Source organism: Primulina huaijiensis, unplaced genomic scaffold (genome assembly GCF_012295235.1).
Source record: "Primulina huaijiensis isolate GDHJ02 unplaced genomic scaffold, ASM1229523v2 scaffold40277, whole genome shotgun sequence".
Lineage (NCBI taxonomy): Eukaryota > Viridiplantae > Streptophyta > Magnoliopsida > Lamiales > Gesneriaceae > Primulina > Primulina huaijiensis.
The window spans coordinates 577953-605324 of record NW_027359516.1 but is presented as its reverse complement, the minus strand read 5'-3'; the positions used below and the strand labels follow the sequence as shown (position 1 = coordinate 605324).

The following is a 27372-nucleotide window of genomic DNA, read 5'->3' as shown; positions in this document are numbered from 1 at the left end:
ATTGCTGCAAGGGCAAAAATGAAATATCAAAATTTTATATTTATTCCACCTAATATATAATTAATAATTAATCAATTATCGCTACAATATACATTGATTGTAGTAATTTATATCAATTCAATAATAAAATGTAAATCATATATTAATTTTATCAAACAATCCATCTTTATAACACATTTAAATGTTTTATCCTTTTAATTTTCTCTTCACATGTTTTTTTTATATAATTTTAGTGCAATTTTGTAATTATATTTTTAGTGCAATTTCTAACTAAGTAGTAAATTATAGTATCACAAGAAGATATATGAAAAAAAGTAATTATATATGCAATAGTAGAATAACATGATAAGTATAGAATAATGTGATATTATGAAGTTTAATACTAACATATTTTATGATTTTTTTTAAACTAAGAATTGAAAGTAAAGAGTTTACTAAATTATTTAGGAGACTTTATATAAACAATTATGAATATTAATATATTAATAATCTCATAAAATATGAATCTTTTAGAAGAATTCAGAGACTTTAATATGATAAGGAATTTAAANTATATCAGATAAATTTATAAATTCAATACACAAAATTTGGTAGTATTTGAAACATCTACTAAGATTTTTTAAGATTTAAATATTAAGGGTCTAAAGATAAACCCGACCTTGGTTATCAAGAACAGTGGAGCCAAAATCAGAACCAAAATATTTTATAGGTTTCAGTTCCAAAATCAGCTCTCATAATATATAAATTTTAAGGCATAATCGTTAAACAATTAGCTTCGTTGTCTTACATGTTGTATAATATTTTATTTGATATTAAAATACACACACACACACACACACACACACACACACATGCGTAAATAAGAACTAAGCAAACACAAATACATAAAAAAATATAAAAATGATTCGTATTTGAAGGCTTGATGAAAAAAATTATATATATTTTTAATAATTCTTTATTAATTAATGTATATGAAAGTTACTTGATTGTAAAAAATATATATTCACATATATTTTTTACTTTGAAGTGAGATAATAACTATGCATATGAAAATTTATAATGTAATAAATATATAACATTGATTTTGATTTTAAAAGATAGTAAAAATTCAAAAAATATATGAAAATTTGAAGAATAAAATATTTATAAAAAATGTATATGTTATAGGCATAATTATTTTATTAAATTATATAACTAAAAAATTATATTCATTTGATCGTCAAAATCAATCATCAATCAAAACCCTAAATATGTAATGCATAAAAATAGATATTAATGAGCAATTAATATAATCTAGTTTCATCTAAAAAAAAATGCACATAAGTGATTTCTACTTTAAAAACAATATATGACATAATTTTTAAATAAATATAATTATAATGATCATTCATTAGCATTTGTCAAAGTATTAGAGCTTTTACGTATGATATTTTAATATATTTATTTAATTATTTTGAAATCAAACTAACTAATTTAACAAATACAAAATATAATATTTTTTTATAAAAGTTTATTTCTTTGGTTATATTTCAAATTTTAATGGTGAAAATCATACCCATAGTTTAAAATTTATATTTAATAATTATTGTATGAATTTATTTTATTTTATTTGATATGTACTATTAAATCTTATTTGAATGTGTATTTCATTATATATGTTGATTTATTTATTATTTTAAAATTATATTGAACAAGAAACTAATAGTCATCACTGTTAGTCTATAAAAGATAAATTCTGATATAAAATTAATAATTATTTGTACTTAGTATGTTTCACTTATGTAAATTATGATTTATGCATTGATAAAATCCATAATTTGGTTGATTTTTAGGTTATTCTGCCTTATATGTGATGTTTGAGTATATATATATTTTTTAAAAATTATTTCTGTTAATTTCTTTTTATATATTATGCTCATTATCATTTATTATATAACATAAAATCAACAGCTTGAGTTTTAATTTGGAAAACAATTTTAAAAGTAAGTTATATAAGTTCTTAATTAATTTATTTATCTAATATGACAATAGATTAAACTCAGATAATAACAAAATAAATCAAATTGTTTTTGTTAAAATCAAATTTTTTAATTTGTATTTCCGTGCGTACTTCATGTTAGTTCTATAAATAAAAATGTGAATAAAAGGAAAATAAATTCCATTGTTATTTTTCTATTTTGCCCTTGAAATGTGTGATGTTTGGGTCAGTTGCATTGGCATTGAGTGGAAAATGAGTACCAAAAGTTGGGTCAATGATGAAATATAAAATTTATGTATGCATAGAAAATGGCTTCAAGTCCATAAATTCACCAAGCAAATTGAATGTACTATATACTCAATTGGATTGCACTTATTTATGTTAGATTATTGTTTGGTAATGAGAGGTTGGTTGAAAGATGTAGTTTAGAATTTTTGTTTTCAAATGATATTTCAACTATGAATTTGTTCAAGGTTGGTTATTTCTTTTTTAGCTTGGAATGTGGATTTACACTTTATGTGGTGAAAATGATTAGGAAGAGTGTTAAGAAGTTAGAATGATTAATATACAAAATTTGGTGAAAGATATTTAAAAATCCAAAAATGGGATAGATGTTTGATGATAAAAATACATTTATCACTAAAAAATGTAAATAGAATATATATTTAATTGATGAAAATTTTGCATTGGAAGAAAACAATGATCAGGGAAAAATATAGGTAACACTTGACTAACCTTATGCACCGTATACATATTATTAACTGATAGGTGAAAAGATTGAAGAGTAAGGTGATCAATTTTAAAATAATAACATTAATAAATGACGTATTTTTTGCGTGTGTGTATATTGAAGAGTAAGGTGATCAATTTTAAAATAATAACATTAATAAATGACGTATTTTTTGCGTGTGTATACACACACACACACACATATGTTGCAATAAATTTTAATTTTGTAGTCATAAAACTTATAAAGATCAAGAAAATCTCTATACTACACTACAAGAAGTACCAAAAAGATATAATGAGAATATTGAAGTTGTGATATTAAATATTCCTCTCTACTGGATTAATGGGGTCGTTGCATGTTTGTTATATGTTTTGGGTGTAAAAACAATTTAGGTCAGTATTGTTGTCGTAATTATTATTATAAGGACATTTGATCTTCTAGTTTTTTCTAATTTCTCTTGGGCATTTTTAACTTTATTTTTTTAATCTCTTGTAACAACTCTAAATAAACAAAGATAAATATTTAATAATTAAGTTATAGTAGTTGATGTTGAGCGGTCGACACGTGTCGCTTTAGTTGTTGTATAATTTAAAAGATTGGAGCTGCATCATTATCACTAGCTATGACTTTAAGTAAAGTGGCAAGTGATTTATCCTACAATCAATATCATATGCAAGATCAAATGTTCAATTTTCATGGATTGGGTGAAGAATTGTTGGAGTGCAGTAGTCTTCCCTGTTAGGAGAGCGGTCAATACGTGACATTTTAGCTGTTGTACGATTTAAAAGATTGGAGTTGCACCATTACCACTAACTATAATTTTTGGTAAAACAACAAACGTTTGATCTTACAATTGATTTAAGACGAATTTTTAAAATGTTTTAGTGAATGAAATGGATGTTATAAATGTAAAAAAGTGACGGTCATTTGTAAATACCATACAATAAATTTCTGAAGTAATTATCTGATTAAATTTTACTTATGAACTTACCAACATATATTTTTTTCCTTCGGAAATGTTTGGAAATGTATAATTGTTTTCTATAGCAAAATATTATCTTGCCATATTACATTCATAGAACCCAAGGCTAACCAACATAACTTTCTATTCAAATTTTGCAAGAGTGTTAAAATGTTCAATATGCTCTAACGTGCAACGCACTTGTTCTTTACAAGTCCAAAAAACATGTGAAACTATTAGATATTTTTAACTATGATTCATAAATGTAGTTGCAGATGACACTGCTCGATAGTCATGGGCATATGCTTTTTTACCCTTATTTTTCCTATTCTAACAACTTTCTATTCAAATTTTAAAGGAGTGTTAAAATGTTCAATATGCTCTAACGTGCAACTCACGTGTTCTTTACGAGTCCATAAAACATGTGAAACTACTAGATATTTTTAACTATGATTCATAAATGTAGTTGCAGATGACACTGCTCGATAGTCATGGGCATATGCTTTTTTACCATTTTTTTCTATTCTAAAATCATATCAGCTAGTGTATGTATCCATAATATTATACTCTTACACTTACAATGCAGGGCGAGCCATGCCGATTTTATTGTCCCATACCAAAAATACGTGAAATGTACCACTAATCAGATACATGTCGGAACAAGATTCAAAATGAAATTTGACTTGGATGATTCTCCAGAAAGGTCCAGTAGAACTTAAGTAAACACCATTGATATGTTTCTTAGGTCTTTGATGCTTGAGGATTAAACGAATATCTTTAAGCAGGTTTTGTGGAGTCGTGATTGGAGTTGATGATATCGATCCTTACAGGTGGCCAAACTCGAAATGGAGAAGCTTGATGGTATGTTGAATTTTTATTAAATAATTCAGCTCTTCTAATTTATTCCACCACAACCAAATTAGTAATAGATAACTTCATGATCGCATTTACAGAATCATTTTCCTCCAATCTTCCTCAGCCATTTCATTTTTATGATTTCTGCTGCCACATCTTTTATAGGTTCTCTGGGATGATGTCATCGTAAGTAACCACCAAGATCGAGTTTCTCCGTGGGACATTGAATTCTCGTGTAATTTTGCACCTCTGAGCATCCAGTCCTCCCCAAGAATAAAGAAACTGAGATCCAGTCTACAGGCAACCCCCCCACTTGGCAGCCCATTTTTTGGTATGGGTAGACACTTCTTTCGATATATTTTCCAATCGCATTATTTAATCAGATATAATGATTAGCTTAACAGCAAACGACTCAGAAATTTCCTGTGGTTTTGCTTTTATTCAGGAGGCAGCTCTCGTTTGGACTTTGAGGAGTCTGTAAAATCCTCTAAGGTCTTGCAAGGTCAAGAAAATGTAGCTTTGGTGTCACCTCGTTATAAAAATAATAGGATTAGCCGCCAGCTCGATTTTGAAACTCGACCCCCAGAAACTAATTCCATACTGGAGCGGATGGATAAAATTAATCACCCCATTTTTTTGAGAAATCCGTCTCCTACCATATCCACAAGCTTTCTGCAATCCAATTGGTTTCCAGAGGTCTTGCAAGGTCAAGAAATATGCTCACTGAGATCACTATCAGGGAAAACCGATGGAAATCTCAGTGTTGGGTCAAAACCTGAACTTGGTTGCAATGTTTTTAATGCATATCAAAGGCCTCCACTCAGCTTTTATCCTCTAGCTTCCGAAGGGGCCCGTAGCTTGTTGTTTTCAGAGAAAGGCAACTACAGAGCCAGACAAAGACCTCTAATGGTTTCCAATTTTTCCAATTTTCAAAGAGGAACTTCTGTGTTAAACCCGAATCCCATTTTAGTTAAGGATATAGGAGATGTCGGAAGATTTCCATATCTTGGAAATGAGCTGAGAGCCGTAGAGCAGACATCACATACTCCTGCTTCTATGATGCATCTGAAAAATCTGAATGATGACAATTACTTAAAGGATAAAGTCCCTACATGTAAAGTTTTCGGGTTTTCATTGACTGATCTTGATGCAGTTAATTCACAGGGTCCAAGTAAGAGGAGCTGCACAAAGGTAAATTTGAAAAACGTGTCTACAACTAATTACTATGCACTTCTTGAGAACATGGTGATTATTTGTGTTAGTAGGTTCACAAGCGAGGCAGCTTGGTTGGCAGGGCAATTGATCTTTCAAAGCTACTAGGTTATGAGGACCTGTTGACTGAACTGGAGAGGTTGTTTAGCATGGAAGGCCTTTTGCGTGATTCGAACAATGGATGGCATATATTGTATACTGACAGTGAGAATGATATGATGGTGGTTGGTGACGATCCATGGAAGTAAGTCTCCTTAACGATGGACATTTTCTTTATCTTTTATTTTATCTCTTTTATCCAACTAGCATGAAGCATGTGCGATGCACACAAATACCAATTATATAATAAAATAAAAAAAATTAATTTTCTAAAAAAACAATTTGAATGATTTTTTTATTTATCCGAGTTTAATTTTTGTTATATTAGATTAATAAATTAATTAAGAACTTATATAATTTTCTTCAAAATTGTTTCCTAAATTAAACCTCAAGCTGTTGATTTTATGTTATATAATAAATGATAATGAACATAATACATAGAACCAAATGAACTAAAACAGATTTTTAAAAAATATATATATCCAAACACCACGTATAAGGCATAATAACCTAAAAAAAATAAACCAAATTATGGATCCTATCAATGCATAAATCATAATTTACATAAATGAATCACATTAAGAACAAATAATTATCAATTTAAAATTATCACGACTAACTAATCAAAACAATATCAAAACTAATGAAATTATTATATTGATAGTAAAATATAATCAATAATATTCAATTTAAATAATATTGAGCACCGATTTTTTTTATAAATATAAATTTTAAACTATTGGTATGATTTTCACCATTAAAATTTGAAATATAACCAAAGAAATAAACTTTCATAAAAAATGTATTTTTTGTATTTGTTGAATTAGTTAGTTTAATTTCGAAATAATTAAATAAAAGTGTTAATATCATATGTAAAAGCTCTAATACTTTGACAAATGATAATCAATTATTATTATCATTATATTTGTTATGAGGATTATGTCATATATTGTTTTTACAGTAGAAATAACTTATGTGTCTTTTAATTGCTCATTAATATCTATTAATTGCTCATTAATATCTATTTTCATGCATTACATATTTAGGGTTTTGATTGATGATTGATTTTGACGATCAAATCCGTGTAATTTTTTATTTATATAATTTAATAAAATGATTATTCTCATAACATGTTATAGATATTTTTTTTTTCAAATTTTCATGTATTTTTGGAATTTTTACTATCTTTTAGAATCAAAATCAAAATTATATATGTATTACATTATAAATTTTCATATGGATAGTTATTATCTCACTTCAAAGAAAAAATAGATGTGAAAATATATTTTTTTTTACAATCAAATAATTTTTATATACATTAATTAATGAAGGATTATTAAAAAAATATATAATTTATATTTTTCATCAAGGGAATCATTGTTATATTTTTTTTTATGTATTTGTGTGTGCTTAGTTCTTATTTACATATGTACATTGGACATTTCAAACTCTTTGTTTTCGATTTTCCATTTTTTTAATATCAAATAGGTCGTAGCATTAAACATTTGAAATCATTTGCTTTTTAAGTTTTAGATTTGTAGATTGTCAAATTATATTCAATATTTCTGTCACTTGCTTGAATAGGAAATTTTTTATTTTCTTATTATTGATTTTTTTATTTTCTCAAAATTTCATAAATAATTAAAAAAATATATAGAAATTGAAAATTATAAATCAAAAGATCACGTACTACCAAATTTTGTGTATTGAATTTATAAATTTTTCTAATATGTAATTTTTTTTTAAAAAAAAGTGCTACTATGATCCATTTTTTAATATCAAATAAAAATAGCTGTGAACAACATGTGAGATAGTGAAGCTAATTGTTTAACAATTATGCCTTAAAATTTATATATTATGAGAGAAAATATTTTAGTTCTAATTTTGAGACTCTTAATATCTAAATCTTAAACAATATTAGTAGATGTTTCAAATACTATTAAATTTTGTGTATTGAATTTATAAATTTGTCTGCTATATAATATTTTTTTAAAAGTTCTTCTAAAATCTTTAAATTCTTTATTATAATTAAACTCTCGAATTCTCATAAGAAATTCATATTTTATGAGATTATTAATATATTAACATTCATAATTGTTGATTTAAATACTAATAAATAATTTATTAAACTATTTACTTTCAATTTTTAGTTAAAAACCATAAAATATAATTATTCTATACTTATCATTTTATTCTACTATCGCATATATAGTTAATTTTTTTCATATATCTTCTTGTGATACTATAATTTATTAATGCACTAAAAAAATAATTACAAAATTGCACTAAAATTATTAAAAAAAAAAGTTGTAGAAAGAAAATTAAAAAATAGAATATTTAAATGTAGTACAAAGATGAATTGTTGGATAAAATTAAAATAAGAGTTACATTTTATTCTTGAAGTGATATAAATTACTACAATCAATGTATATTGTAGTGATAATTCATTAACTATTAATTATATATTAGGTTGAACAGATATAAAATTTTGATATTCCATTTTTGCAATTACAACAATTACAGCAATTAGAATTTTATACATGTATATCCTTATTGAGTTTTGGATTTGTATTGATAAGGAGATCATTTTTATCTTTTCACAATTGGAAAACATCGTCAATGATCCACACTTTTATTGGGGTGTGTGTGTGTGTGTGTGTGTGTGTGTGTGTGAGTTGCTGCTAGACATTTCCTGCTCTTAACTTGACTAAGAAATTTTGTGATAGTAACCTGCAGGATAACAGATAACTGAATTTCTCTCATAGTATTGTGCTGGGATGTAGAAATGTGTGGTAAAATATAATTTACTAAATATGCATATTCGAGTTTCCATAGTAACTCATAAAAATCAAGTAAATGAGTCAGATTTATTCATGTTCCTTTTTCCTTAACTTTCCATTGCAAGAGATTTTTTTCCCTGGTGTATAATCCCAATAATCTCGCATCATATGTTACACCTACACACAACTTGATTTTTCCAGCTTCACATGTCCTTGTACCATCATTATCCCCTTGTATTTGCACTTGATCCCATACCTTCGTACGCGGTCCAGAAAGTTTCAACACACCCTTATTCTCATATCATCCACACTTCGTGTTCACCTTGGCCCCTACTTTTGTACATAGCCTGATTGTCCTTGCTCAAAGTGATCTAACTTTCACCCACTAGATAAATGGCACTAAGCCTAGAGTTGAAATTCGATCTTAAAAGGCAAAAAGTGCCAATTCTGTCCATGTCATTTACAATCAAAACATATTGCATCACATTTGCTAAATTTTAAATCTGAGTTCAGATAGTTCAACAACTTAATCTGAGTCCTTGAGACAAAAGAAACATCGATATAATATTCTTTTTCATATTTGAACTTTGACCTTTTTATATATGAACTCAGTCGTTAACTTTGGTTGGCAGCGAGTTTGTGGAGGTTGTCACTAAGATCCACATATACACACAAGAGGAAGTGGAGAAACTGTCCATTGGAATCAACAGTGATGACACTCAAAGCTGTTTGGAAGAAGCACCGCAAGTTACAGCCGTCTCAAAGGCTTCTTTTGTGGCCCGGCCTGATTCATCTCCGACTGTGGTAAGGATGTGAAAAACTCCAGTTATTTCTGTAATATTATGTGCTGCTAAATAGACTTTGATGATGACTATGCCGAATATGTTACCGACTTTTATGCGGTATCACGTTATTGCTGCACAACCTTTGCTACCTTTTATATCAATGGTTGTTTTTTAAGTGTTACTATAATACTATTGTTGCACAAGTTGTGACTACCAAAAATTTTAGTTAAGTTGCTAAAGACAGACATTTCGTGGTCATGGACTGGTTTTTATTGGAAATTTGATTGTGTTATTTGGCTTCCATTCTCTTTTGATGAAGCATTGCTTTTACTTTAAAGAAATTTACAATTTGTGTGGTTAATGGAAACTATATGTTTATGAAAAAATGAGATGTACTTCATCATTGAGTTAGATTTATGGTAGTTTACGATAGATGGAAGAGCCTTAGGACGAAGTAAGTTCTTGTTCCAATCCCCCGTGGAAATTGAAAAAAAAATGAAAAATCAATTGCTTTAAAAATCACGTGTTTTTAGAAATTGGGTATAAAACATTTTGCAAATGAGGTTCATGTGTCCAGTTTTTAAAAACGGATGGGTTAAATTGCTTGCTTTTTAAAAAATGGGATGTCGAAGCCTATTTTTCTGAAAAATGAAGTGAATTCCACTAAAAGGGTAAATAAAGTTTGTACAAGCCTATTAATTCCGCAGATGGTATTTTGTGATATTTGTATTTTTATCAAGGCTTGCAATGTTATTTGCTCAATTTGTTAAATGTACTCCATATAAATGGAAAGTCGATACAATATATTTGTTAACAGGTGCCCCTCGTGCTCTCCGTCATGAGTCATGGAAGCAAAAAAGAGAATGAAAGTAATAGGAGCTGAAATTTAGTTGTCGAAATAAAATAAAATAAAATAGCGATGGCGTGAGAGAATTTTTTTATTATTACGATGAATCTATAGCTGTTATTAATCGATAGTAAACTTATAGGTTAATGCAGTAGTAGTCTATAAAACAGATTAGTCAGGTAAATTATACTAGACAAATTTTGTTTGATAGGTTCGAACTTGGTAAGAAGAATCGAATTCTTGACTATTAGTCAAATGTTCAGTCATTCCACCAGCTCGGATCCACCTTTGGAGTCAAGAGAATCTTTTTAAATTAATAAAAGACTTGATCTTTTCGCTCAATTCAACATATATTATATATTTTTGACATAAAAATAATACATTTCACTCAAATCAGAATATCACACAATTTTTTCATAAAATAACTTACAAAAAATAGTACTTTTGCAATGAGAAATAATAATTTGGATATAAAAAATAATAATTTTCATAAGTCGGGTCAAAAATCCGTCTCACAAAATAAACTCGCGAGACGGTTTTATATGAGTTTTTGTATTATAATAAATATTATACAAGAAATTTAGGAGTTCCCAAATATCTATAAAAAGTTATAACAATAAAGAATAGATCAAAACTTGAAGAGCTTTATCATCTAATGTATTACTCAATTGATTTGTACGAATCCTTTTTCATTTAGATTTTGGTATTGATTGTTATTTGTTAGACATTATATCCATCTTAATATCATTGATTATGAAAATTCTGATTTAAAATTATTCAAAATATAATCCACAAAATATAACTAGTATACGAGTGCTTTGCACTAGTATTAAAAAAATTGTAAAAGCATTTTATATTAATTCTTTATCAAAATTTATATGATAAACGATGAATTATATATTGAATATATCGACCTTGTTCAAGCTGGTTTGAAAATGGCCGATCATACTTCCTCCACACAAGCTATTCACCTTCTAAAATATGAAGTTGCAAACTAAGCAACAAGTAAAGCTAAAATTTCATTTGGCAATAGCGATTAAAACCACCAAATTATATGTAGTAGCACTGTAGGAAACCGAAAGACATGCATTGTACACCACTCATCATCGGATAAACAAACAAACACTAGTTGGCAAATCCGGATATGGCAACATATCATTAGCAGGTATCGCTGGAGCATGATCATTCATGACCTATGGCAACTCCAGGACAGGAAGATCCACATTCGAAGTTGGCAGGACAAATTGTGGATTAGGTCTAACTTGAGATACAAGGTTTGCTTGCATCTGCTGCGCCAACAGTAGTGGTGGTCGAGAATTTAGAATTAGTAACCCAGAGGAGGCTGCAGGAGGTCTGACGACTTGCAGGTGTATAGCCATGGCACGATTCTCCCAGCCAGTATGGGGATTACCTGAAGGGGTGATGGCACCAATGAGTGGCGGTCTAGAGAGGGTACTTGAGAAAAGAGCTGGTGCACGTTGAACAGGTGGAACTATAGAATTTAGATTGGCGATATGGGAAGGTCTAGAAGCTGGAGTTGCAGAATGCAGTGTTGAAGCAGATTGAAGGTGCTGCCGGAGACGCTCTGGATCACCTGCAATTAAAACGGGCACCATGTCAAAACCCCAGAAACGTAAAAGATCAGTAGGATTGGGTGAAAGTCTATCATTTTTCTGCAATACTTTCTCAAACTTCTACGGTCTGTGAAGCAAAGACGACTAATTGCTATAAGGCAATCAGATCGGTTCAACATTTTTAGCCAGAGTTAATTCATGCACATCGGTAAGTCAGGCCCACAACAAATGGTGGTCAGTGGACAGCATCTTAACCATGATTTTCATAACAAAATTCATTTATTGCATAATAATTAATTGTGCAAAATAAAACAAAAAACAAAAACATCATTATAACTAAGTCAAGAGAAATGGCAAGAATTTGCACTTCTCAAATGGTAAGAAAAGGTTAATATACCTTGTTGCATTCCTAGGAGGTCAGAAGGCCTGTGATCCAGACACTTGGATCTGAAAGCCTCGGCCAACATTTTATTCATGAGAACTAAGACCTGATTCTTGCCAGATACATTCTTTTTTAGCGTATAATCCGCTTCAGCGTTCTTGAGCTTCATATCATAATCATTGCGTATTTTAGCAATCATTTCCTGTATCTCCATCTCACATTCAGATTTGAGCTTTGAAATCTGTTTAAACAAAGAAAGTGTAATGCCATGAACATTAAAACACCATGTGGAATATGATCGAGATTAAAAATTCGGACACCAACCACTTCTTTCTGACTTTTCTCCAACTTTTCAGATTCTTTCTGCATCCTTTCTAGTTCAATTTGAAGTGGTTCATCAGACAAATCTGGAGTTGAATTGCAAGTAGTAACCTGATGAGTACTATGGGCATGAAGGTGGCTAGGTATATTAAGATGGCCTGCATTAATTCCCAGATGTAAGGCAGCATGATTGGGAATATCTTGAACTCTAGCCCCAGGGCATGGATCAAGGTGATTACCATGTAGTTGTGAATTTTCTCGACTTTCAGAACTAGGTTCATGTAAAAGCATTTCACCCTCCCCAGCCTCAGCAGTGGGAAAGGAGCTACCTCCTCGGGCATGATTTTGATGTTCAACTTCAAAAGTTGGAAATTGGTTGCCGCCGAGAGTTGCATCAACAGATACGGAATGCAGCTGCTCATTGTCAGTTTCTGGTGCTCCATGATTGGACAGGAGTGGGTTGTCCACAGCCTGAACAAGTTGTGAGGCTGAAACCTCAACCTGAGAACTGCTTTGATTCTCCAGTTGTAGCTCAGCAGACACCAAATTTTGAGGAATTTGTTCTCCTGGTACCTGATCACGACTTCCAAGTTATTTTTGCTGTGCTGTTAACTAATTGCCAAAGTATGTCCAATGCAAATAACTTTATGATGAGAATAAACGGGGGCATGGAAATTGATGTTCAATTCATTTCAAATGAATTTCACATCATGACCTCAAAATAAGACGCACATGATACAATCTGAAAAAGATCATGAAAAGGACAACTAAGCTTACAGGGAAACTAGAGCTGTTAACTAACCTAAGTGAAACAAGAAAGTTTACCCAACCCAAGATCAATGGGCAAAAAACTACGGAAGTATTCCAAATTGTGATTCAAAAGGCACTACCTGCTGCAGCAACAAACCATAACAATTTGGAGAAGCTGCTATTAGCTCTGAACATACCAAATGCTCTTCAGGAACAGGTAAAGCTCCAACGGTCAATTCATCAGGTCTATTTCCTAAATTCTCCACAGAATCAACCAAACCAACTGCTTCTACATTATCAAACTCCTCATCAGGAGTGTTAGCCACTCTATTAGGAACACGATCAAGCACCACTTTAGGAACATCTTCATACATCACAACTGGTTGAGTTTCATCAGAAACCTGTTGTCTCCGAGCAGGCAGGTCCATAGAAAAAATTTCATCAGTACAATTGAAGTACTTTGATTGATTAGGGTTCTACAGCATACTTTTAACTTGTTATATTAGAATCTGTCAAATCACTTACAGTTTCAATAGGAGCGCTACAGCATACTGCCTCAGATGGTGCACTAATAGACGTCACAGATGGTGCCACCTCATTCCTACCCTTACTATCTATTCCACTTTCAGCAACTTTATCTTCCATTGCCATTTTCTCTTGTATAGGGATCTGGCCTTCAGTGTGCTCTTCATCAACATTAGATGGTTCCATACTAATGCCTTCTTCCACTAACAAGTTGCCAGATTCGACAAAGTTCTCAGAACACTGCAAATAGACCATCTTTAGAGTTCGCAGTCTCGAATAAACTGATGTCACTTGTTCTTCAGTACATTGATAATCTAGAAGCCGTTTTGCTGACATGAGAGAATCCTTCTTATCAACTTTTTGTTTCAAGATTGAGGCTGCAATCCAACACTAGCAGCATAAAAGTAGAATCGTATTTGTTAGGGTGTGCAACAGTAGCAGGTGACTGAGTCAGTGTAGACAAGTCTGCAAAACCTTACTTTTCAACATAGTAGTTAAGGTATTGAAGAAGTATATGAGTACGAAATAAATACTCCTTTTCACTGGACATCCCACTAACTGTTACATATTGGACCAAGCAAGCAGTAACATACATTTAAGAATTGGAGAAATATTATGGGACATATTAGTGTGCTGCCTCCTACCATCTAGAAAAAAACCATGAACCCAGGGAATCACATGCCCATATATCTTAGCAAAAAGAAAGATATACGTTGTGCTCTAAGATATCCCATTGAAAATTTTCTGCTAAAACAAAAGAGAGCAACAATAGATACCTATCTGAGGAAATACATTTTTTATCATGTGCACAACAGTAAATTTTTCAGATTAATGAGAAAGTATGGGCGAAAAGCATGTACCTATTTGGTTTTGCTTAATATTCTTGGGAATCCATGTAACACATTTTTCCACGAGTTAGTGTTAAACCAGTTGAGCAGGAATTTCATGTGCTTATCATGTTAATGCAAATGGTTATGTTCCAATCAGGAGTAAGTGGCTGCGGACGGTGGATAATTTGTCATTTCAACCTAATTGTTATGATATTAATTCTATCATTATTTAAGTCATGAGAAGTTAATACTTGTAATTGAAATAAAAGACCATAAACTAACTGTTGTAACATTTTCTGTGATTAAAAGATAAACTTTGAAAAATTCAAGACAAGCTTACGAAAACTTCTCATTCAAGAGTGTGGAGTGCAGTCTACAGCTTTGAGCATCCTTCTCAGTCAGGGTAGTTGACAACAAAACGTTGATGTGCAATTCATGAACTTTTTGCTAAATTACAAAGTACCCCAATAGTTGCTTTTTACAACTTCAAAACAATAATTATGTGTCGTAACATACTGCTTTACAACTTTAAATCCAAAACAGGAATGCAAACTCCGATCTCTTAAGGCAGGGAAAATTACGAGAAAAGAAACAAGCACGTAAAATTAAATCATTTGCCAACCATGAAAGATCTGTTTTGCTGGGTTGAATAATGCTGGATTTTTACAATCCAGCATGGTAAACCTATTGTAAACCATTTGGTTGTTTTCATACCAGCCCATGGCCATTGACTGTTATTTAAAATCTTCCCTTTTCTTTACTTTTATATTCTTTTTTTCCAAAAAAGGACAACCGTGCAATGCTTTTATTGATGATAACAAGCAGCAATACATGGAAGGGGGGACTAGGACAAAATTGCTTCCAAAATCGGATGATGAGGGAAAATGAAACTGCTGGGCGCCTGGTCAAAATATGAAGCTTTGTTGGTGACCAGCAGCAACAGCTGGTGGTGGTAGAGAAGAGATATTTGAAACTGGGGGAATTGTAGTAAAAGAATAGGAGAAGAAAAGGAAAACACGAGAACTGCAAAAGAACAAAAACAGTGGGAAAAATAGAGTGCGGTTTGAGAGGTGGCACCTTCTGGCAGCAATGGTGCATGAGAGAAAGGACGGGTAATTGGCAAAGAAGCAAGATAGATAAAAAGGAAAGGAAAAAGGAAAAGTAATGAAAACAGGAAAGAATTGAGACGAGAAGAATTTATGCTAGATTACAAAAAATTTGGATTTTGACATAATGTGTCAAAAAAATATGATTATAATCTGAGTATTCTCTCTCTCCGAACTCTAGTTCATTGACTTCTATAAACAAAGTTGTTTCTGCTTTGATCTTGAATGAACTCCATTGTCCAGCACCAAACTTTCTAATAAATGACATTTCTCGTCTCTATCCAATGTCTCTATAAACTTCGCAGTGTTAATTAAATGTTATCCTAGCCAAGATTAGCGCACAAGGATAATGACATCAGAATAATCCAACCAAGCATGTCAGTCACAAGAAAAATTCATTTTTATAGAAATAGCATAAGTAAAAGAACTACATGTAAAAGGTTGATCGATGTTGTGACGCACGCATTTGTGTATTTAGTCTAAGAATTTGTAATGCACGGAAAAGAAACTGACCAGAGATATTTGTAAAGCCTGGACATATGCTGGCGAGTCAGTGCTGACTTGGTGATTCTTGATGACATATTTAAGAAATCGTCTCACCATATCCATGACAACTTCCTGCATTTGAAACCATGTGGACTTGTTAGATACTAGGGTGATCTATGAAGCACAAGGTATCATTGATGTTCGAAGGTTCAGTCAGACAATAGCTATCACTTCGAAATACTACAATTTGAAAAGAATGGATTCACTTTTCATTTCTAGAATCACACAACGAAGTCCACGTGATAAGTTAAAAAATATTAAAAAGATATAAAATTTATCTAACAAATAGAGAAGGCTAACTGCAAGCCCTGAAGAAGAATATGAGCCTCCAACATCCTATTTGTGATTCAGTTTTAACTTGCATCTAGGAGCTTCCAAAATGGCAGAATGAAGTCTTCCGATTATATTTTTCACGTGATTTTTCACCACTACATCATCTAAAGCAATTTCTTTTCTTCTTAAGCACAAACATCAATTAAAATGCCTGCCTGCTTAGTTGTCAGCTAAGGTACAATTTCTAATCTTCAAACTTAAGATAGAAAGTTTTAGCCCACATATTAGGGGTGTTCATAAGTGTGTTCGGTTTGACTCAATTTTATTTCGGTTTTAGAAATATATAATCCAATATCCGAACCGTTTTACTACGATTCAATTTTCTATTAAAATAGTTCGGTTATTTCGGCTTTTGGTTTATTCTGGTTGGACAATTATTTAAATTAGTAATTAAAGTGTTTTTTTAAATATAATTTATTATCTTTTTAGTGATATATTTTATGAAACCTTTAAATATAAAGTCAAAATAAATTAAATAAATATTAATCAACTAAAAATTATAGTTAATTCACTAAATATCATTTTATAAAATATATAATCTATATAAAAATAATATTATTAATCCAATTAAATTACGGGTTTTTCGGTCGATTCGATTTTGACATATATAAACCGAAATTGAACCATATAAACTTCGGTTTTAACATTTGTATCCAAAATAAATAGTTTGGTTTCTGGTTCGGTTCAGTTTCCTATTTTCTCGGTCTGGATTTTCGATTTATTCAGTTTAAACCAAAGTTTGAACACCCCTACTGCAGATTGTGAAAAATATGTCTAAAACTTTCAGTCCCAAGCAGGGGCACAACAAGAAAAGTTGACTATCTTGACTACCAAAGCTTTTGAGGTAATGATGGTTTCACAAATCAGACAAGTACACAGTCCATGACTGAACCAGTTCATATCTTGTAAATAATGACATGAATTTCATTAAAAGAAGTTTGTCTGCTTCACCCAGCAAGGGGAGTGTGAACATGAGAATATGGGGAAAATGAATGACATGATTTTGTTTAGTTCCAGATGCATCTCTGTCTAGGGTTTCAATTGTATATATCAGTTAAAACACGAGTTAAAGCACTTTAAATCAGGCAGTTTTATGCTCTAGCAATATTTCTTTTTAAGCATAAAAAGAAAAAAGGATTGATACCGAGAGTTGAAGATTTTGGCTCAGTTTTATAATCTCTCCTTCCAGAAAACCATAGAGGTTCTTCTGCTCATCGAATAATACGCCTCTGTCCTCTGGGTCACCCACATCAACCTCAGGACCATAAGAGCTCTGACCATACTTACAATTTGGATAACTGTCAGAAGTAACACTTTCTGTCCAAAAGGTCTTAGATTTATCACAGGCAAAGATAGTTGAAGACCCTGCATCAGAACCAGAAAATTAATAGTATTTTTTGTCTAGATATTCAAGTTACATCGTATTTCCATGAAGACAAGGAATGTAGCATGTTTCACCACGAAGACAAGGAATGTAGCAAAGTAAAGATATCTAAAATGAACAAAAGTAATCAGGTGATAATTGGGAATATCTCTGGATTTCTAACCTCCTCCCTCAGAACAGGCAGCTTGAGTGACTTGATGCTCTCCCAGTTCAAATTGAACTGAGGATGGATTCGAGTTTTCATGAAGAACCCTTTTATGCCTCTTTGCAACATTATCATTCTCAGCCTCTGGTGATCCATTCATGTATTGTACTCTCTTCCGATTTCGTGAACATGAACCCCTGAAATGCCTCCAGGGTGGATCTTTTCTATTCAACAGGTTTTTCCAAAAAATGTATGGCTCCTCTCCGTCTTTCAACTGATTTTGTGCCTCACCAAGCAACGGAATATTCATGCTATAGTTTTCAGCACTCAACTGAACTTCCGAAATCACACTCAGACCAATAATTTTACAACTTTCAGAAAGTATGGCCTGGAACTCCTGGGTGACTTCATTCAAAACTGATTGCCCAGATGAAACAACAAAAGCGGTATTGTTACTGCATGCATGATAATCATCTAATTGGTTGAATAGATATGAAGCACCCCACATGAGTAAAGAGTCACTAGTGGTCCGGCTGCAAGTTTGCAAATTATTATCAAGCTTCAGATTTTTCTTTGCAAGGACTAGGGCTCTTTCCTCAACAGTACAGGATGAATATAACCTGAAAACTTTCATCTGTTCAGCTTTTGAATCAATTGATATCTTCTGTAGCGCTCTAATATCATTTGCTGGATTCCAGTCGCTGTCATATAAGACGATGATATCCACTGCTAAAAGTTTGATGGTCGAAGAACAAGCACGGTTTTCCAACAGAAAAGCAAATTGCCCAGTTTCCTTTTTATTGAATCGATTTACAGCAGCTTGCCTCTTAGGAAGGCTAACCCTAGCATCAACACGTTCATAAGTATTTGGACCATATTTTTGGCGCAAAAAATCATCTAATATGTCTCCGATTGATGCCCCTCCAGAGCGACATATTGACTGTCAAAATAGCAAATGAATTCAAGAAGAGCCATAGAGATCACGAAAATATATATGTGAACCTGTTCAACAAACAATATAGCATAGTTGTCAAGGGCGCAAGGCGCACCGAGGCGCACAAGGGCTCTGGAGCCTGAGGCGCAAGGCGAGGCACGCGCCTTACCGAAGCAAGGCGCACATTATTTATTTTTTAAAAAAATATATTTATTTTAGAATAATATATTAAAATATGAAATAATTAAGTCACAATGTCACACAAAACAACAAATAATTAATAAGTTCATTATAATAAGTAACACGATTAAAATTCTTCAATCATCCAAATCAAGTTCATCTTCTTCCATCGAATTATCAGAATCCCTAGAATTGATACCTGAGCTTTCTTCAATAAATGGTTTTTGGCATTTCTCTTATTCACGCTATCACGTTGTTGGCTTCTGTAATTCTGTTGCAGTCTGCACACTTCTGCTCTTGTCGCCTCATGATATTTAATTTGTTAACTGGGCTGCTAGGGTTTAAGGTTGGGTTGGGCCTTTTACATTTTAAGTTAATATAAAAAAAAAAAACAGAGAAGTTGCATTTTCAAATGCAACTTCTCTGTCACTGAATTAAAAAAAAAGGCAATCTCAGGCGCGCCTAAGGCGCGCCCGTGAGCCCTTCCAAGGCGAGCCGAGGCGCTCGCCTTGGCTCGCCTTTGTAAATCGTTGCGCCTGGGGATGCCCGCGCCTGGTAGCGCCTCTCGCCTTGAGGCGAGAGGCGCTCGCCTTTGACAACTATGCAATATAGCATGCACAAAGCTACGAATACAATCGAGTGAACAAAATCACACATGCATATAATCGAAAAGTATCTCTCGCTTGATATACCTGATGAAGTATCAGAGTTTTTAACCCTCTAGTCATACTCTCTGTGAGCATTACATCAAGAAGTTGTAATTTTCCACTTGCTTTTATGCCGACGTCCAACACCTCTGCAGCAGGACGTTTCTCAGCAAGCATGCGTTCTTGTAAAGACAAGTCCACAAGGTAAGGGTGATCACAACACTGTTAAGAAAAACGTGAATCGTATTGAAACTAACTACTTGCAAAAAGCATGTAGAATGGAAAAGTGCTATTTTCGTGGCATATAGATGAGAGGTTGGTTATGCATTTCACATACACAGAATTTCAGTAACTATTACACAAACCCAAAATAGGTCTTGGCAGCCACAGCTGGTCAACGACTTCCAACTGACATGAAAATGCACTCTCATTCAGGGCACAGCAGCATACCACTAATGAAAGATGCACTCATTGACCAAATAGTTACTGTAGTTGTGTAATTGGAGAGAATGTGCGAGCAAACCTTTCGAACATTTAGAAGAATATCTGGGAGGGCCCCGACAGAATCATTCCTCGAACAAGAGCGAAGAGGAATAGAGTTAGAAAGAAGGGTAGAACAATACAGCTCAAGTTGAAGGTTTGATATCTGAGAAGGAACCCAATACTCAAGGAACTTGGATGCTTCAGAAGTGCTTTTGTTTGAACGTGACACTCTCTCCTGTAATTCAACAAGATTTTTCTGCGTCAGATTTCAGGCCCAGTTTCTCAAAATTACCATGAGAATCAAGCCAAGAGAATACATTAAGGCATTCCAACATCGCATCCTCACAAAAGAAAGATCAAAAGAATGAAAATAATGATAAATAAAATATCAAGACAATGATAAGTAAAGAACCTTCTATGTGACTCAAACCTGCGATGCAAGTTATGGGAAACGAATGTTTGTCCAAGGTACTGATTGATTGGCATGCTACATAAATAACTCAAACATGGACAGATTGGTCAACCTCATGGTTCGCCATCGCAGTCACAGAGGCCGTCGAAGAGGCCACTATTCCAATTCCAATGACATTTCACAAAATCGTGTTGAAAGTCCCGGATTTTTTTTAAAAAAATTGGAAAAATACTTAAAAATATGTCAATCACAACGAATATTTAAAAGGAACATATTTTATAAAATAACAAATTATAACTTATCCTTTTTAAATCTTATGTACACTTCCTTAAAACATAAAATTTATCTCAAATCGAAACAAAATTTCCTTGTCAAATCAGTAAATTAAGGGGAAAAAAACACACGCTAAGTGAGAATACCAAATAAGTGCCGTAGAAATCAAAGAGAATAAGAGAACAAATTAGAAAATTTAACCAAATGAAAACCTCATTTGGTATGATTCATATACACCAAATCAAAGAGAGCAAATTAAAATTAATAATTGATGAATGTAAAGAAAATAAATAATCGATGTGAAATTCGCCAACTTGCTTTGTCTGATTGCAGCTGTTGAATTGGCTCCTCACGTCTGAACATTGTCCTTTTTCTTCGTCTAAAATGGCTCTTCATGTTGCAAAAAGAAAAGATTCCCAGAAACCTTTTTATCAACTCGTAAAATTTACAATCTCAGGAAACTGTTTCGTTTGGTGTTCCCGTTCCGATACAATATAAAATCGGTGATATTACATTAAAGAACACATTTAACACAACCAACATTTATGCCCAGAACTTCGTCGCGGTAGCTATCGTTCCCCTTATGGGATGGTTGTTCTATGGCAGCGACAACAAACCATGGTCAGAGCTTTTAGTATGACTGAATTAATAATAGTAGCCTAGTTGTCCAAAGTCAAATTTTATTAAACCCATAAAGTTCCCTAAATGTTGTTTCACAGACCATAATTTGATTTAAAAGTCAACCACCCCATGACATCACTGTGTGACATCCTTGTATAGGTAATTAATTGGTGAGTTTATTATTCCTTCCTAGTTTTTTCCGTCAAAAATGAGCCATCAGACTCACTTTCCATCTTATAAACCCTTTCCTATTAACCCAATCTTTCATCAACTCGTATTACCATCATACGAGTCTAAGTCCGAGTCAATTGCTGCTAAATGCATGTCTGGTATAGTGTATACATTGTGTTTTATTTCAAATAAAGCACTCAGTTATTACAAAATATTTTTACTTGGGATAAAAAACTCTGTGACAACTTTATTTTGGCCCTTCTCTTTTCATTTTGAGTCTAACACTTGAATCTTGCCACACTTTCTTGAAGGTAGGTACATCGAACTGTCCACATTGAATCTGCTGAACCATCTAAAGTTTCCTACTCTATCATTTACGATTTATTGAGGACACTCGGGCATTTTTCTTTATATGTTCACCTCTAATTCGATCCATTCTTCTATGCTCATTCACCCACCCTATCATTCTCTTTCAAATACGTAATAGAAAACTAGCTAAAGAACATAGCCATAGAACTTTATTTTTAATTTTAGAGGATTTGTGCTGTCACGTAAAACCCCCATTGATTTAACAAATCTCCTTAAATTTGTAAACTAAACCATGATATCTAAATTACAATAATCCAAGTGATTGTCCTCCATAGCTCGCTTTTCTCCTACATTCGCCTTCATAAGTCCAACTCCTCATTGACTACACCTATAATCTCATCATTTAATACCATGCAATTCTAAAAGTTGAACACCATAAAATACAGTCTTGTATGTCCTAGGTTAACTTGTTTAAATATTAACTCGATGAGATATGGGCTAAATGCAAAGCCTCAGTTTAGCCTAACGTCTATACAAAAATCTTTACTGCTGCCTCTAGCAGTCATTATACCATTTGCTACTCCATTTATTACATAAAAAATTAATGAAAATTCATTTTAGAAGAGTAAGACAGAATAAATAAACATTTATATATGTATAGTAAACAATGTATTCCTTCTCAATTTAACTGCATGGTAATATGTCAGTAACCCCCCAACAATTCATGTGCAAGGTTCTATATATCACATGTGGCAATATGGACCCTCCAAAAATTCCTATAAATAAATATGTCACTTCAGGTGCTTCATAGATGATTATTATTTGTCCTTCAAACAGAAATAGTTGAGAAAACAATCTTGTTCCTTTTTTACAGTTTGAAATAGAAGTTTTAGGCATTTCGTGAATATGAATGATGATGACCAAAAGAGTGATTTTGGACAAGTCGACAAAGCATCCTAAAAAATAAACTTGCAAAAAAAAAAAAGAAGAATAAAAAACTCTATTACAGGTGAACTGATTATAGGACTTATTAAATAATAAACTGTACATGCTATTTAAAATGTAGCACATGAAAGACCAACCTCACGAGTAGACGAGCTGCAAACTACATCCTCATTTACCACATCACTACAAGAGCACTGTTCCTGCTTTGGTGAATTGCGATTAACCCTGCAGGAAAAATCATATACTATTCAGTTCAAGAAAGATGGAATTATTTGCTCTTCTCGTATTGTCATTTTCTTTTCAAGTGTGAGGGTTGTATGGAGGAAATATGCAATCTTATAAATTTCGACATGACAAAATAAACTAGAGTTGTGTATGTAAATTTACATTGAAAACCAAGCAAGCAAAAATAACAACGTCTCTGGAAACTAGAAGTAACAAAAACATCTCAAACAAGATACGAGAAATACTTAAAAAAAGGCCCATCCTCTATGAATTGTGTTGCATTAGCAAGTGAAGACATAATGAAAAAACATATAACAGCAGCAACAACCAGAAGTTCATATTTAAAAGTATTAAAAAAAATATTGTTTGTGGTTTTTGTTTTCTAGTGTGACCAAGAGAACTACTCCCAGAAAATAATAGATTTGAACTTTATTTTCCATTTCCAAAATCCAAACAAAAAGATTCCTCCATGTGAAGACTAAGGTTATGCATCCCATACAGAAATCAAGATAAAACTGGACAATGAACCTAGTCGGTATTAGTTAACCAAGGGCAATCTATTTGCACTTCTTGGCCTGAGATAAAAGATGGTAAATCTGGTACCGCAATGGTTACTTTAACTAGAGAACCTTTAGAAGTCCTCTACCACATAAAGGGCAAGGTTCAAACATAAAAATGCATGAATGATACTTTCGCAAGAGGCAACTGTTATCAGCAAACATTTCCATGGCATCTGTCACAGATCATAGCACCAGTTATAGCATTCCAAATGTTTTGTTGCACTTCAACCTCTTGAGGAAGGATCCATAAAAGTGCTTAATAGATGCCCAATAAGTATCTTTAGCACAGTCGACATTTGCTAACATGCTCAATTGAAAACACCCCCCCCACCCCACCCTAAAACATCACCACCAAAAAAAAAAAAAGAAAACAGAAACAGAAAAAATATTATTTTGATGTGGCATTCAACAAGGGCCAAGCAGCTTTATTGATTTCATGAGTCATGAAGCTACATGTCAGTTCTCTGTAACTTGTTGTATAAAGCAAAGATGGAACCGCATGCTGCTCGCAAGTTAATATTCATAAACTTCTCAAACATGCACAACGAGTAAAGTTAGGTTTATAAAGAATCAGAGATTGTATATGGGAATCAGAGATTGTATATGGAAATCAGAGATTGTATGTGGAAATATACCTTTTTATTTTGGAGCATAGAACACAAGTCCCCAGGAGACCTTGATTCTCACACTTCGTCGATGATGATGGAATACTCTCTACAACTGCCAGTTAAAAGGTTTTACTGTCTAGCACTGATACCAGTAAAATCTGAATGTGAATCTATTGTGTCCATCATACCTTTTGGGCCCATAAATTGTTCACCACTTTCCGAATTTATAGAAACAACTTGTGATATTTCCAAGGAAGTTGAGCATCCTGGCTCAGGAGCATCTATATTAATAGACAAACGATTTCCCGGTAGTTTTTCAGTAACATTAAAACTTTTCTTGGAATCTTTAACACCAGTTCTATCTGGGTTGTCAGCACAAACATGAGATGGTCTATTAGGTTCGTCCAACGCCCCATCAACATCTAACATAAGATATAATGAAAAATATCTACGTCATCTTTAAAACTCATTGTATTTAATCACATGTGTCATCAGATCTCCAATCTAACTCCGGTTAGTTACCGTAGTTATACACAACATGCACTGTTGGAAGTGGAGAAAAAGGAAAGTATTAACACATTATATCACAAATTTTTAATAAGATAATAAAGACAATGGATCTAACAGGTTAGAAAAATTTGAAAGAATTTTCCACTATTAGAAGAAGTATCAATGCAAAAGAAAATGGCTCACACGTACGGAATTGTTTACCTACAACAATTTCCATGACACACTGTCTTTTAAATAACCCCTTGAAGGTACGGGCATTCATTTTATTTCCATTTATAAAATGGGAGTCCATGTCAAGTTTAGCTTTCTTAAATTCCACCATTGCCTACTCGCAGTTCTCTTTCTCCCTCTGACCTAAGAGTCCAAGTTCTTTTGCAGATTGCTGGAATCCAGAAGAAATTGACAATGCATTTTTATTAGTCCTATCAGACATTCTCATAGGACTCAGTGCCTGCTGTTTTTTAGTTCCTTTAGATTTTCTTTTCACTGGAGGCGTCAGAGGTGGCGTCCCCTTCTCAAGACCCTTGGACTTCTGCGAACAATGTGGCTACAAATCTTTTCCATTACTTGGTGTTTTCTTCAAATTAGTGCTATCCAAGGCATCCTTGAAATGTCGCCCGATCGAGTGTCACTAACCATTCTCAGCTTCAGCTGTAGCCATGAATTCGGAAGCTTAAAATTCTTTGACAACANAAAAAAAAAAAAAAAAAAAAAAAAAAAAAAAAAAAAAACTTCCAAAAAAACAACCAACATATGTCTGAATTTGATGCTTTCTCTTGAAATCCTCAATGCCAGTAGATAAGTTAAAAACTCGTTCAAATCACCCACCATCACTTTCATTGTCATGATCTATACATCTAACTTCTCCACCAATCCACAGTTACAACAAAACAAATTACAAAAAAAAAACACTCATAAAATCCAAACATCTATCCGATACACAGTAAAACACCAGACATGCATGCCCGAAAAAACAAGAACACATAAACATTTTGCTAGATAAACCCGTCAGCACAAAACAAACAAAAGTCGCAACGTGAGCAGATAACTCAACAAGCAGAAATTAACAAAAAGCTTCAGCAAACAAAGTTGAAAAATATGTACCTTTCAAGCGCAAATAAAACCCTAGATTGTAGCAAGAAATGGGCTGTAAGTATAGAATTCCAAAATTTTAAGAGGGGGGGAAATCAAGGGAAACCAGGAAGGAATTTTATCCGCGATTGTCCATTATAAGCACGGTGATTATGATTTTTTTTTAGGAGGATTATGAATATTCATGTCCCATGATATTATTATTTATATTATATATTTAATGAGAAAAGGAAAAAAAAAATACAAAGGCATCCCATTGGAAAGAGTAAATTTGCTTTAAATTGTTAAACTCAAATTTAGTTTACATTTTAGAAAAAATATATATTAGTATTTGTAGATATAAAAAAATATTTTTATACTCTTTAGGTTTACATGTCTTTTCTCAAATCAAAATCAATACAAAAAATTAAAAATATAGTACTAATATATGATATTTGGTCCTTACTCGAGCTCGAGTTAAAGGTCATTCGGTTTAAAAAGCGCAAACGTCGAGAAGAAAGATGTTGTTCCTCGACTGTTTCGGATCTATTACTAATATATGATTTTTGAGTATCCAAACATATATATCAACTATTGATATTATTAATGACACATCTGCCTTTTCGGAAATCAATACAAACATTGAAAATGAGGTGTTAATATATGATATTTGAGTGCCAATTATTTCAGATTTAATACTAATATATGATTTTTGAGTATTTGTATTGGTATTAATTACACATTTGTCATTTCAAGGATGAAAATCGATACAGAATATTGAAAATATTATATTAGTATATGATATTTGAGTTCCAACTATTTCAGATCTGATATTAATATATAGTATTTGAGTACTCAAACATATATAGCAAATGATGATCTTAATAAACTTTGTTTCAATTTTATACTCAAAATATTATATTTTCTATATGTCGAATTTGAAAAATTAGGTACTTATCGTATATTAATATTATATTTTCAATGATTTATATTGATTTTCGTCAAAGAAAATACAAGTGCGCTTAGACAATGCCGAAACATTTTTTTTTCATAAGTGCAAGCACATTTTTTATAACAGAGATTGAATGTAAACTTAAATTTGGATTTGGAAATTTAAAGTAAATTTGCCCTTAAAATAATTATGTCATATTACATGGAAAATTTATTCAAACTCCAAATATCATTAGTCACACTCCAAATTTAAATTTTAGAGTAACAAACGAAGTCTCAAATTTTTAGAAACAAAAAAAAATTCAAAATTATAATTTTTAGTAGTCGGA

The 27372-nt window shown here is 32.2% G+C and overlaps 2 protein-coding genes across 8 annotated transcripts in view; one reads left to right on the top strand and one right to left on the bottom strand.

The window, feature by feature from the left end:
• The window catches only part of LOC140969242 (auxin response factor 4-like), a 13272-nt gene extending 3782 nt beyond the window's left edge, over positions 1 to 9490 (top strand). The window contains exons 7-12 of the mRNA XM_073430537.1: positions 4256 to 4372; positions 4455 to 4530; positions 4690 to 4855; positions 4970 to 5715; positions 5790 to 5980; positions 9248 to 9490. Of these exons, the coding sequence (XP_073286638.1) occupies positions 4256 to 4372; positions 4455 to 4530; positions 4690 to 4855; positions 4970 to 5715; positions 5790 to 5980; positions 9248 to 9431 (1480 nt within the window). The 3' untranslated portion in view covers positions 9432 to 9490. The remainder of the gene's footprint in view (positions 1 to 4255; positions 4373 to 4454; positions 4531 to 4689; positions 4856 to 4969; positions 5716 to 5789; positions 5981 to 9247) is intronic.
• A 1757-nt stretch (positions 9491 to 11247) lies between these two features.
• On the bottom strand, positions 11248 to 26284 carry LOC140969232 (helicase protein MOM1-like). 7 transcript variants are annotated; one of them, XM_073430518.1, is made up of 16 exons: positions 26126 to 26284; positions 25205 to 25672; positions 24700 to 24933; positions 24539 to 24623; positions 23256 to 23343; positions 20428 to 20622; positions 19950 to 20126; positions 18162 to 19083; positions 17759 to 17979; positions 16249 to 16353; positions 13800 to 14189; positions 13415 to 13675; positions 12764 to 13097; positions 12528 to 12682; positions 12219 to 12444; positions 11248 to 11841 (listed from the first exon to the last, which is right to left on the bottom strand). In XM_073430518.1, the coding sequence occupies exons 2-16, from the start codon at positions 25341 to 25343 to the stop codon at positions 11441 to 11443; spliced, it is 3933 nt and encodes a 1310-aa protein (XP_073286619.1). In that variant the 5' UTR covers positions 25344 to 25672; positions 26126 to 26284; the 3' UTR covers positions 11248 to 11440. The 7 variants fall into 7 exon arrangements, with proteins under 7 accessions (XP_073286619.1, XP_073286620.1, XP_073286621.1 ...); XM_073430519.1 differs by having other exon boundaries at positions 25211 to 25672; XM_073430520.1 differs by having other exon boundaries at positions 25223 to 25672.
• Between the last annotated feature and the right edge of the window lie 1088 nt (positions 26285 to 27372).

Coding starts and splice junctions, on each gene's coding strand:
- LOC140969232 (XM_073430518.1), bottom strand. CDS start 25,343: ATGGTGGAATTTAAGAAAGCTAAACTTGACATGGACTCCCATTTTATA. Junction 23,344..24,538: donor CTATGCTCCAAAATAAAAAG/GTATATTTCCAC, acceptor TTTTTCCTGCAG/GGTTAATCGCAATTCACCAA. Junction 16,354..17,758: donor GCCAAAATCTTCAACTCTCG/GTATCAATCCTT, acceptor TTTCAAATGCAG/GAAGTTGTCATGGATATGGT.